General features: G+C 42.3%; 1 protein-coding gene and 2 non-coding genes across 3 annotated transcripts; all 3 read right to left on the reverse strand.

Moving 5' to 3' along the window:
- Positions 1 to 4,710: 4,710 nt before the first annotated feature.
- On the reverse strand, positions 4,711 to 4,851 carry LOC111719607. Its single transcript, XR_002769677.2, has one exon. It is a non-coding gene; the product is annotated as a small nucleolar RNA SNORA68 (small nucleolar RNA).
- A 2,235-nt stretch (positions 4,852 to 7,086) lies between these two features.
- Positions 7,087 to 12,089, reverse strand: RPL18A (ribosomal protein L18a). The gene is made up of 5 exons (XM_031948236.1): positions 11,981 to 12,089; positions 10,680 to 10,859; positions 10,349 to 10,478; positions 7,908 to 8,017; positions 7,087 to 7,245 (listed from the first exon to the last, which is right to left on the reverse strand). Exons 1-5 carry the CDS (start codon positions 11,996 to 11,998, stop codon positions 7,153 to 7,155), a joined length of 531 nt encoding a protein of 176 aa, XP_031804096.1. The 5' UTR covers positions 11,999 to 12,089; the 3' UTR covers positions 7,087 to 7,152.
- On the reverse strand, positions 8,601 to 8,742 carry LOC111719615. Its single transcript, XR_002769681.1, has one exon. It is a non-coding gene; the product is annotated as a small nucleolar RNA SNORA68 (small nucleolar RNA).
- Positions 12,090 to 12,807: the final 718 nt, after the last annotated feature.

A 12,807-nucleotide genomic window follows, 5' to 3' on the forward strand; every position in this document is an offset into this window, starting at 1 on the left:
AAGCATAACATTCTTAGGAAGGGATAGGGTGAAAGGAGAGAGAAAATAGAATAAACAGGAGAGAAGGAATACAGTTAGCAATAGAGATTGGGAAAATAATATTTTTTAAAGATTTTTTTCATTTTTACTCTATTTTCCCCAGTTATATGTAAAATAACATTTCTCACACCTGTACATTCATTTTTTACATATTTTCATATAAATCATGTTAGGAGGAAAAAAAATCAGATCAAAAGGGAAAAAAAGCGAACATAGTATGTGTTGATATATGTTCAATTTCTATAGTTCTCTCTCTGAATGCAGATGGCGTTTTTCATTCAAAGTTTATTGGTATTGCTTTGGATCATTGAACCACTGAGAGGAACCAAATCTATCATAGTTGATTATTGCACAATCTTGCTGTTGCTGTGTACAATGCTTTCCTGTTTCTGCTTGTTTTACTCAGTATCAGTCCATGTAAATCTTTCAAGATCTTTTAAAATCAGCTTGTTCATCATTTTTATATAGAACAATAATATTTCATTATTTTCATATAGCAAAGCTTATTCCACCATTTCCCAAATGAGCACCTGCTCATTTTCCAATCCTTTGACACCCTCAAAAGAGCTGCAACAAAGATTTTTGTGCATGTGGGTCCTTTTGTGAAAAGAATTTTAAAACAAGTTTCTCTGATGAAGCCCTCTGTTCTCAAATGTATAGGGAACTGAGTCAAATTTATAAAAAATAAGCCATTTTCCAAGTGATAAATGATCAAAAGATATGAATTATGCTTAAAGGGCTATAAAATTGTGCATATTTTTTGATCTAACAATATCACTATAAGACGAGTTTCAAAAGATATTTTTTTAAAAAAGGACCTATATGTACAAAAATATTTATAGAAACTCTTTTCTTAGGGCAAAGAACTGGAAATTAAGGGGATACCCATCAATTGGGAAATGGTTGAATAATTTGTGGTTGATTATGATGGTATACTATTGTTCTATAAGAAATGATGAGCAGGATGCTCTCAGAAAAAGCTGGAAAGTCCTCCATGAGGTCATGCAAAAATGTATTATGTACAAAGTACTAGCAACGTTGTTGGATGATCATTTATGAATGACTTTGCTATTCTCAGCAACACTGATTCAGCAACATCCAAGATTACTCTGAAGGACTTGCGAAAAATACGATCATACCCAGAGAAAAAACTGCTTGTGTCTGAATACAGATTGAAACATATTTTTTATTTCATTTTTCTTAGTTTTTTTTTTTTTCTTTTTTGGCAGGGGAGGGTGAAGATCTGTTTTCTTTCGTAACAAGAGTTTTATGGAAATGTTTTACCTAACTTCACATGTGCCTTCTCAATGCAAGGTGGAAAGAATCTGGAAGTTTTACAACCAAATGTTAAAAAATTGTTTTACATGTAACTGGAAAATGAAAATAAAATTACATATATTTCTATACACACACATACCTGGTATAATACCAAATGTAACGTGCTCTTTTTTATTTATTAACTGTTATTTTTTTTTCTGGTTATACATGTATATTAGCTTTTTAAATACTTCTTTTTTTCTTCTATTTATTTTAAATACACATTGTTTTACGAATTATATTGGGAGAGAAAAATCAGAACAATGGGAAAGATTAAAAAAAAAAAAAGAAGTGAACATAACGTGTTGATTTACAATCAGTTTCCTTAGTTCTTTTTCTGGATGCAGATAGCATTTTCCATCCAAAGTCTATTGGGATTGCTTTGGATCACTGAAGCACTGAGAACCAAGTCTTTCATAGTTGATCATCACACATTCTTGCTGTTATTGCATACAATTAATTCTTGGTCCTGCTTGTCTCACTCATCAGTTCATGGAAATCTTCCCAGGCCTTTCTATAATCAGCTTATTTTTTATAGAACAATAATATTCCATTACTTTCATGTAGCACAACTTATTCAGCCATTCCCCAATTGATGGGCATCCTCTCCTTTTCCAATTCTTTGCCACCACAAAAAAATCTGCCACATTTTTGCACTTGTGGGTCCTTTTCCTTTTGTGATTGCCTTGGGATACAGACCTAGTAATGGCACTGCTGGGTCAATGAGTATGGACAGTTTTGTAGCTCTTTGGGCATAGTTCCAGATTGCTCTCTAAGATGATTGGATCATTTTACAATTCCACCAGCAATGCCTTAGTGTCCTAGTTTTTCCACAACCCCTCCAACATTTATCATTCTTTTCCTGTCATCTTCATCAATCTGAGGGGTATGAAGTGTTATCTCAGTTATTTTAATTTGCATTTCTCTAATCAATAGCGATTTAGAGCATTTTTCATGTAACTAAAATGGCTTTAATTTAATCATCTGAAAATTGTTCATATTCTTTGACCATTTATCAATTGGAGAATGGCTTATATATTTATAAATTTGACATATATTTTAGAAATGAGACCTTTATCAGAAATACTAAAGATTTCCCCCACCACCACCACCACGTTTTGTACTTCCCTTTTGATAGTTTGGTTTGTGCAAAAACTTTGATTTAATGTAATCAAAGTTGTCCATTTTGTCTTTTATAATGTTCACTAGTTCTTTTTTGGTTATAAATTCCTCCCTTGTCCAAAGAACTGATAGGTAAATTATTCCTTGTTTTCCTAATTTGCTTATGCTATCATCCTTTAAGCCCAAATCATGTAGTATTAAACATGTTGGGACAGGAAAATCAGAAGAAATGGGGGAAAACAAAAACAAACAAAAGTGAACATAGCATGTGTTGATTTACATTCAATCTCCATAATTCTCCTTCTGGACCCAGACAGCAGTTTGTCTCCAAAGTTTATTGGGATTGCCTTGGATGTAATATATCCACATTTTTTCCCCCACAATTATTCTGAGAGGCAGATCACAAAAGGATCTTCATACCCATTTTACAGAAGAGGAAACTGAGGTTCTGGGAGGTCAACTTGACTAAGATCACTTAAGTGTTGGGGTCAGAATTGAAGATAGTATGATGCAGAGGAATATTTGGAGTCACAAATCTGAGTTCAAATCCCAATTCCTGTCATTTACTGTAACTTTTCCTGGGTCTCAGCTTCCCAGAATGGTAAAGTGAAAGGGTTTCATATCTTCCAAAAAAAAAAAAAAAATGTTAATAGCAGTTCTTTTTTGGTGGTTAAAAGGAGGTGCCCATCAATTGAGGTTATGACTGGACAAATTATGTGAATGTAATGAAAAACTATTGTAAGAAATGGAAAAAAAAATTTGGTACTTAGAGAAACCTGAAAGGCTTTTATAAGTCAATTCACAAATAAGCAGAATCGGGAAAACAATTTATACCATCAAACTTAAAGACAAGAACTCCAATTAAGGGGAGGAGGGCTTTTACTAAGCACCCATTATGTGCCAAACACTGCACTAATCTTTTTGGAGCTTACAATAACATGGGAGTAGGCAAACACAATGATTAACCACTATTCCAGAATACAGGCGCGAAGTATCAGATTCAGAGCAAAATGAAAGATTTTTCCCCCCTTTTAACATAGCCAATACAGAAATGTTTTGCTCAACTATAAATTGTTTAAAAGAAAAAAAGCTTGGCTTCTTTCTTTTGCATTGAGGGGGACAGAAAATTATATAGAGAAAATGGATTTTTATTCCCTAAAAAAAAAGTTAGACAACACAGTAAGCTATCTTGAGGCCCCATGTGGCAGGAAGATCCCTCTCTAAAATCTATGAGCCATTGAAACCGAGGCTTGCTTAGTACAAATCTACCACTATTAGTTACACCATACTGCCTCCTACTGGCATGCCAGGGCACATGTGCAAAAATGTTTGTGGCAACCCTTTCTGTAGTGGCATGAAACTGGAGACTGAGTTGAAACTGTTCATCAGTTGAATAAGTTATGGCATGTGTATATTAAGGAATATTATTGTTCTATAAGAAATGATCAGTAGGATTTTAGGGTGGCCTAATTTCTATGAACTGATGCTAAGTAAAGCCAAGTAGAACCAGATTATACATGGCAACAAGACTACAATGATTAACTGTAACGTGGCTCTTTTCAACAATGAGATGATTCGAGGCAGTTCTAATAGACTTATGATGGAAAGAGCCATCAGCATGTAGAGAGAACTATGGAGACTGAACATGGATCACAATACAGCATTTTCACTTTTTTTTCCCTTTTGATCTCATTTTTCTTGAGCATGATAATTAGAATTGTACATATTTAACCTATATCAGATTGCTTGCTGTCTAAAGGAAGAGGGAGAAAAATTTGGAACAAAAGGTTTTGCAAGGGTCAGTGTTAAAAACTATCTGTATTGCATATATTTTGAAAAATAAAAAGCCTATATATATAAAACACATTGTGGGAAAACCACAAGCTGGCTTCTCAAACCAGCTTTACCAAACCCTAGGAGATGGGAGAGTGCACCATTAGTTTAAATGCAGAGGATGGTGGGCTTAAAGTATGGGCTTGCCTCATGGCAGAGGATGATATATAGAAATGTGGAATACTATTGTGATGTTTGTCCCTCACTTTAGAAGAGGACAAAATGACATCATTGTTAAAAGCCAATTCATAGGGGTCTCAGCCAACCCACAGAAAGGGTCCTTCCAGTTTTGACTTCATGGGAAATGGATGAAAGAACCCAATCTCCAACAAGCCAGACTAGGCAACCAGCCTGTGCCGGACAACCCTGTGGCAACCCCCAAGTATTATGGCCTCTTGGGAGTGTGGAACCCACTATTTCACTTTCAGGAGCACTTTCATCAGCTCCAGAAAGGCGACGAGGCTCATTTAATTTACTGTCTGCACCCAAGAAAAGATCATTGTTAAGGAAAAACAAGGTCTTTTGGGGTTTGGGTGCAATGTACAGGACAAAGTTATTGTAGTGTGACCAATCGGCAGCATTAAAAAGCTCCATTTAAGCAGGCAGTTTTTGATTTTTACTGGGTCTCCCCAGGAGGCATTAGCTCCCTTATCTTCCCCCTAGACTTGAAACTGGACACTGGCCTTAGCCTTCCTTCTCTCCATTCATTACTAAGTTCTGTGTGTTCCTGCTATTGAAGGGCAGGAACATTGTGGCTGATCAGACCAATACCAAGGTCAGATACAAACAATCCCCATGAACATTTGGAGTGGATACCTACCTGCACATCTCGGGTTTCTTCGGAGCCAATTTTGCTTTGCTCAGAGAACAGAACTTTCTCTGATGAGGGCACACCATGAAGGGTGGTCCTGTGCCAGTCTCCCATGTCATACAATCAATTCTTTCTTGAGACCTTAAGGGTATCCTGGTACCACTTTTTGTGGCCCTGAGTTCTCTATAAATCTTTTTGGCAAGTGTACATTTGGCATTTGAACAATGGGGCCAGTCCAATGGAGTTGTGCTCTCTGCTGTAGTTGGAATTCTAGGCAGTTTAAGAAAGGACCTGTATCTGGTCCTGCCCAGGTGACCAGAATTTGGCTAAGACAACACAAATGGAAGCGATTCAGTCCTGGCACGGCACTTATTTAAGGGAGGGTTGTACAGTCACTTAGCCCCACTCTCTCCTCCAAAGCCATCTGGGTCCAGTAGCCAGTTAAAGGTTAGGAATACATGGCCTTGGATGCAGAGGGAGACTTGGCCTTTTAAGGTCTCCCAACAGGTCAATTTGACTGAGGAAACATGCACAGTGATTAAGGCTAGGTAGAAATTGAGGCACAGAATGGCCTCTTTCACTCCCCGATTTTATTGTGATCTAAGAAATGAGGATGGTTTCAGAGAAAGGGGAGACTTGAATGAGCCAATGCAGAGTAAGGGGAGCAGAACCAGGGCAGCCTTATTTTTACAGTAACAATGTTGTAAATGCCAACACACAGTTCTATTACATAGGACTCACAATTTCTCCACAATTCTCAAATTAACTAAATTTTTATTTTTTTTTTTCATAAAACTAACTTAATTTATTAATCTCTTAAGCTTTTCAGACTTTAATTTGGCATTTAACTGGGGGCTAATTTTTTCTAGTTGTAGTTGCACATCCAATTCATTCGTTTTATTCATGTAAAGTGAGAAAAAAATTTCTCCAAGAACTGCTTTCCCCCCTTGTATTCTCAGTTGGCAAATAGGGATAACATGAGATGGATCTTTGCCAAAATAATGTCTATAAATTCTTTGTCTAAATAAAATCTTCCTATTATTTTTTTGTTCAGCTTTGTTTTCCTACTTGTTTGACTTCATTTGGAGTTTCCTTGGCAAAGACACTGCAGTAGCTTGCCATTCATTCTCCAGCTTACATTGGAGACGAGGAAGCCTGGGAAAACAGGATTGTGATTTGCGCCCAGGGTTATCTAGCCAGTGTCCAAGGCTAGAATTGAATTCAGGTCTTCGCGACTCCAGGCCCAGTCCCTGTTATCTAGCAGCTCAAACACTGACAAACAGATCACCTGACACTGCCTCTTCCTACTTGCTTTTTCAGGCAATCTTCCCATTTAGTAAAGACTCTTAAGGGTTGGGATCACAATCTCTGCACTTCCTTTCACCCTGGTAGTTAAAATTCCCTTATTTTAAAAATTGAAAAGCTCGCTTAAACAATACATGCCCTGCAATACCATCCTGAGAGACCAAGCCAACCTGGCTATCACTCCATGCCCAGGGAGCTGCCCTTTTCATGTGTACTCCCAGTGCTTGGCAGCTGTCTAATAAACACTTAATGATCAGAGCTGCTGAGCAAACCGAGTCGGACAAGGGATGTCACATGCAAAGAGCAGTCCTCACACGCCAAGCTCCTGATTCTCCTGAGCTTTCCTGGCATGATTTCATATACAACATCTGTTTGATAAAGGAGAGAAATGGAGATGGCTTACTAATTCTGGCCACCTACCAAGTTTCCAAAAGTTCATATTGACATCACCCAATGATTGAGCAATGCTTTGGCCCTAATTTACGAGTCCCCTCTTTTAGTTCTGAATTCTATCATTTTATGTCCAAATCAATTTCTACATCTCCAAAAGTTACCCCAGCTACCTCTCAGGGTTGTAAAGTCACAAAAATAAGAAATGACTAATAGTCAACCTAGTCCCCTGCCTCCAGCTAACCATGTTCTAAAAATTACATCTGCTCCAAGTTTCCAACTGGAAAATTTATTTAAACAGACCAAACAAAATATGTGCCTCCTCAACTCTGTGTTCAGAAGAAGGTGTTGGGCCTCTTGGTAGTGAAGCGTGGTTTGTGCTGGCGACGCAGGACTCTGTGGGGCAGAGGGAACTTGATTTTGGAGTCCTGCAAATCAAGAGAGATTGTTAGAAGGCCCCTCTGCACCCTGCCACGGTGGGGGCTCCCTAAAACGTAGAGCACGCACTAGCAGCCTGAGGCTGCTGCCTCGTCAGCTAACTTTGGACTGGGCAGGTTTAGGCTGAGGACACAAGGTAGAAATGTTCACTCTCCCCTCCCACCATTTGTCTCGTTTCAGCAGATTGCTTCTATTGTTTAAAGGGTACAAAACCTTACAAAGTCCCCAGCTACACCTTGGAGGGACAAGTCCTCTTGCCTCTGGGTGTGATATCACCACCACTACCTTTTTTCACAGGGCAACCATGAGTGGGTGAAAAGACTGTACACACACTCAGTAAGTAGAAAATGTGCAAGGTGAGGGAACCTCTGCTGAGAGCAGTTAGTGATCTGTCTTATCTCAGAGAAGCTTTCCACACAGACTGATCACTGCTGTCCAGACCATGGATTTTACCACTAGTCACACTGAGGAGCAGAGGCAGGAAAATACTCAAAGGAGACTTTAGAAACCACTCAGAAAAGCCTGGCCATTAACTAAAGTCCTAGGGAAATGGAAAGCTGAGAAACAACTTTTCCCCCCTAGTTCACCCATTTTACAGATGAGGTCCAAGTTGGAAGGATTTCTTCAGGAAAACCCTGATAAATTCACTTACGTGAAACTGTTTGACTGCAGGCCGGCGGCATTTGCTGGCAGGAATTTCTTCCACTTTCATAATCTGGATGGAGTGGGCCCTGGCACGGTGACGGGCACCCATATCTCGGTCTACCAAGACAATCAGAAATGGATTGAAAACAAGGACTAGCCTAATCCAATTCCTAACAATCCTTAAACCAGGCAAGCATGATATTCACTTTTAAAATAAAAATTCAACATTCTCATATTTGATACTTTTCATGACCGCTCATTCCCTTCTAACCAAGTCCTGAACCTAATTGAACACTTGGGGTACAGCTGAACCCCATGCTCTGGCCCATCCCAGAGGACCCTGCTCCAATGTAGCTCAGCTTAAACCCTATTTTCTCCACTGAGTTTTCATGCCCCACATGCCCAAGTTTTCTCTTTGGATTTATTTCCTAATCTGTGCTTGTTTCTTTTAACTCTCTATTTACTTGCTAGACAGTTAACCTAAAGACGTGGACTAGCTCCAAGTTTCAATTTCCCTGATCACAGGACCCTTCAAACAATAGGCAATTCATAGGGGTCTCAGCCGACCCACAGAAAGGGTCCTTCCAGTTTTGACTTCATGGGAAATGGATGAAAGAACCCAATCTCCAACAAGCCAGAGTAGATAACCAGCCTGTGCCTGACAACCCTGTGGCAGCCACCAAGGATCATGGCCTCTTGGGAGTGTTGAACCCACTATTTCACTTTCAGGAGCACTTTCATCAGCTCCAGAAAGGCGACGAGGCTCATTTAATTTACTGTCTGCACCCAAGAAAAGATCATTGTTAAGGAAAAACAAGGGTCTTTTGGGGTTTGGGTGCAATGTACAGGACAAAGTTATTGTAGTGTGGGCAATTGGCAGCATTAAAAAGCTCCATTTAAGCAGGCAGCTTTTCATTTTTACTGGGTCTCTCCCCAGGAGGCATTAGCTCCCTTATCTTCCCCCTAGACTTGAAACTGGACACTAGCCCTAGCCTTCCTTCTCCATTCATTACAGAATTCTGTGTGTTCCTGCTAGTGAAGGCCAGCGGGCTGCTTAGCCGACTTTCCTCGGCTCATCTCAGCACAGATCTATGGACAGGTGTGATTTATCATTGGAAATTGTCAGTTAAGCTCTTGTACAGTCATTTGGGGGTTGAAACTTCCCCGGTGTACATTTTAAGTTTATAAATTTAAATTCCTGTGTGTATAGACAAACCTGAGAATGCAAACTTCTGCATCAGCCTGCAGCAATGACTACTACCCAATATTAATGATACTGACTTAAGGAATCTTTGAAGCAGCTATAAAATCTGGTGTCCAAGTGAAGAAACATTGATAGTCCTGAATAGGGCATCAGAAAAACAGACTGGAATACAGAGAAACTAAAGTCTCAAGTTAAACCCAACATGCTGCGAGTCCTTACTGTTCCCTGAAGGTTTGTTAGCTCAACAAAGGAGAGGCCACTTGGACCCGTTTCCTCATCAAGAACTTGTGGCGATTACCCAAGGAACTGCCCTAAGAACCAACTAAGGTAGCATATAAAGTACCCTGACCAGGCTTGAAGCATCTTTCAACTTCTCCCTTTGGGGTAACACCTCTATAAGAGGTTATGTATTAGGTTTTTAAAATCAGAGACTCCAACTCTTTATTCTTTCTTACACCTATATTTCCCCTCCCTAGGAACTGAGATGATTGAAGGGAGGCTGGCACTATCATTAACTTGGAAATCATTGCTCAAACTGTATAAAATTACAACTTGCCAGATGAGCAAGTGCCTCTTGGCACTTTAAAGGTGCTATTACCTACACCTCAGTAAAGAAATCATCAACCTCCTCTACAAAGTGCAACTCGGCACTCCTGATGGCTAGGATGTCCACTAGAGCACTGCCACATGAAAGCCCAGACCTGGTCTTCTTAAGCATTCTCCTTTCTTCAAGAACCACCTCTCTTTTGGCTCAGAAGGTAGACAATGTTGCTAACTGCTATTAGAGCCATTATTATTATTAGCTTGGGAACTATTTGGATGGAGAGGCTGGGTCTGAATGATCACTATTACTTCACTTAAATTAAATAATCTAATATAAACATGTGTTAGATGGCTCAACATACATTAGTTCAATAGTAAATAGAAATGGATTAGTGCTATCTCTCTAATTAGACAATAAGCAACTTGAAACCATATCCAAGAACTTTTAAATACTTCTCAGGTATAAGATGTACATAAAACTAAAAGTCTAGGCATTTAGGCTTAGATGTGAAACCCTGGGCCCACAGAATATCAGGTTCTTTAGGAAAAATATCTCCAACAAGTCCCCATACCTCCCTCTTCCATTCCAAAAGACAGAGTAAGCCGTTAGAACCCCTGCCAACCAAACCTAACATTAGCTTCACTTAAATGCCCACTTAGCCTCCCAATCCCAAACGTAGGTCAGCTAAGCCAGTCCTTACAGCACTGAGTGACAGCACCAGCCGTGGTCAGGTCCCTGTACTCCCTGTACATGTTGTGGGTCCCACTCCTGGAATCGTAGCGCAGCCAGATGCCAAAGTTTTTCACCCTAAGTGGGGACTTTTCAAAGACCTAGTAAACGAAATTGAACAACACAAGGAAAACTCACTAAGAATTTTCAAACAGTGTTCACTTACCCCAGGAGGAGACATGACCAAACATTCCCTGGAAGAAAGCCCCAGTAGGAAAAGTCAGGACAGGAACTTGGGAGGGCAGGGGCACCACCTACAGCAACAGGCCCACCCCTCCCACTTTCTCCAGGCCGCTCCGTACCTGGCCGCAGTACACAATTTCTCCAGAAGACTTCTTCATCTTTTTCAGCTGGGAAACAAAGTACCAGAACCGGGACTTGGCCACAACATGGTTAGGAGCAAAGATGCGCATACGATAAAGAGGGGGCACTGGACTCTTGGGAGTAGGCAGGCAGCGTCCAACTACCTTGTACTCTCTCAGCTGAAATGACAAAGAACGCCAACAGGGAAATCACCCAGGTTTGGAGTCGAGAGGCATTTGCCAGTCAGAGCCAAATACAAATCCAGTGGGCTTTCCTGTCAGAATTCCACCCGTGGAAACGCTGGCAAGTCACTTCTCTTCTGTAAAATGGGGATAAAACTACCTGCTTGGTTAGTCTGCATATATAAATGCAAGCTACCAACCAAAAGGTTTAAACAAAGTCTAGGCGAAAACCTCGAATTCCGGCTTTCCCTTTAGGAGAGCTATAGAAACATCAGGTCTCAGACGACATTAAACACAGCCATGCCAAGATCTGGATTTTCCCACCCCTCAAACTCCTGGCGATTTTCTTTCACTGAGGTTAAAAAAAAAGGTTTTCGGTCAAAGTCCAACAGAGAAAGTTTAGCCTAGACCCTTAGTGCTAGGATAGCCCCGGACAAAACTGGGTCTCACATTTCCCCGCTTTGTGCCCGTTTCATCAGGAAAAAAAAAAAAACAAAACGATCCTTAGGTCAGAGTGCTCATTAACAAGCCACAAAACTGACCCAGAAAAGAGCATCTGTTGGAGCTGAGGAAGCCTCTGGTCCGTGCTCGGGCCACCATTTTGTCCTGCGGGGCCATCCCTGCCCGACTTTCCTTTCCCCGGGCCCAGCAAGAGACCTTGCAATGAATGGTTCCAGACTTCCACCCTAGCCCTGCTTTTAGAGACAACACGGCTGCCACACGGGAAAGGGGGCCGAGGCCGGCGCGGCTAGGACTCGACCTCCCAACTCGAGACCCCCGAGACGTGCGCACAAGGACCAGGGGCAGCTCCAAGGGCTAACGAAGGATGCGGCGGCTCGCGGCCGTCCAGGCCTGACAGGGCGCAAGGCTACCTCCGAGAGCCGCCTCCCTCTGCGGCTCGCGGGATCCACGCGGAGTCGCCATGTTGGCCCGCGCCTCGGCCCCTCGTGCGCAAGCGCGGTGGGAGTCTGCTCCGGGGCCCGCGCGGTCGCCCCGTCCGTCTCAGGCACCGCCCGTCAGCCTGTCCGACCGGCGGACCTCCCGGGAGTCTGCGCTCCGTCCCTTTCCCCTCTGGACCCGGCCCGACCCCAGCCCTGGAACCGGCGCAGGACGCTTACGGTGCCTGAGGCCTTCATGGTGCTGCCGCCTCACTCCCCGCCAACCCGCAAAAGGAAGTAATGCTGAGGCGTGCGGCGTCTCACCACCCTTCCGCTACAGGAAGTCCCGCCCTCGCTGGCAGGAATACGGACACCCTTATTCTCATAGGTGCGAATGCCCACTCCTCAACTCATCCACTCTTCCTATTGGATACGTCTTCATACTTCTCCCGTCACCGCCCCTTTGAGAGAGACTACAACTCCCGTCATGCAGCGCCTCCCACGAGGCCAGATTGCAATTTCTACCGGTAGGCAACTGACAGTTACGGAAGGAGCTAATGGGCTCCTATCCTCCAACCCTTCCTCTCCCCGCCTCCCCAGTAATGCCGAAAGAAGCCGGGAGTTGGAGTTTTCCCTGGCCTCGTTCTTCGGACTCTATTCCATTGTCCGTACGTACCTCCTCCTTCCCGGCATGCACTTGGAAAGCCCCGGACGATCATCGCCCCGTTTGATGTCAAAAATGGAGCCTCTTTGTGCCGAAGCGGAAACTGGAGCCCCGCCACGTTACAGCCGTTACCTAACGTGTCTTAAGGGGGCTCAGCGGCCGAGAGCCCCAGGTGCCTGTTTCCCATCTATAAAATGAGCTGGAGAAGGAAGCGGCGAACCCCTTCGGTATCTGTCAAGAAAGGGGAGATGCTGTTCAACGCGCTTCACCCCGTTTGCCTCGGTTTCTCCATGTTTAAAACGGAGCTGGAAAATGAACTGGCAAAGCTCCAGTCTCTCTGCCGAGAAAACCCCAAATGGGGCCGTGGAAAGTTGAGCACAAGTGAAAAATGGTTGAACAAAAA

Source organism: Sarcophilus harrisii, chromosome 1 (assembly GCF_902635505.1).
Source record: "Sarcophilus harrisii chromosome 1, mSarHar1.11, whole genome shotgun sequence".
Taxonomy (NCBI): domain Eukaryota; kingdom Metazoa; phylum Chordata; class Mammalia; order Dasyuromorphia; family Dasyuridae; genus Sarcophilus; species Sarcophilus harrisii.

Bases quoted from the DNA above. Each gene is read 5' to 3' on its own strand.
- RPL18A (XM_031948236.1), bottom strand. The intron at 10,479-10,679 runs GTACGGAGCGGC...TTCGTTTACTAG, and splicing joins AAATTGTGTACTGCGGCCAG to GTCTTTGAAAAGTCCCCACT. The intron at 8,018-10,348 runs GTAAGGACTGGC...TTGTCTTGGTAG, and splicing joins TGGTGCTGTCACTCAGTGCT to ACCGAGATATGGGTGCCCGT.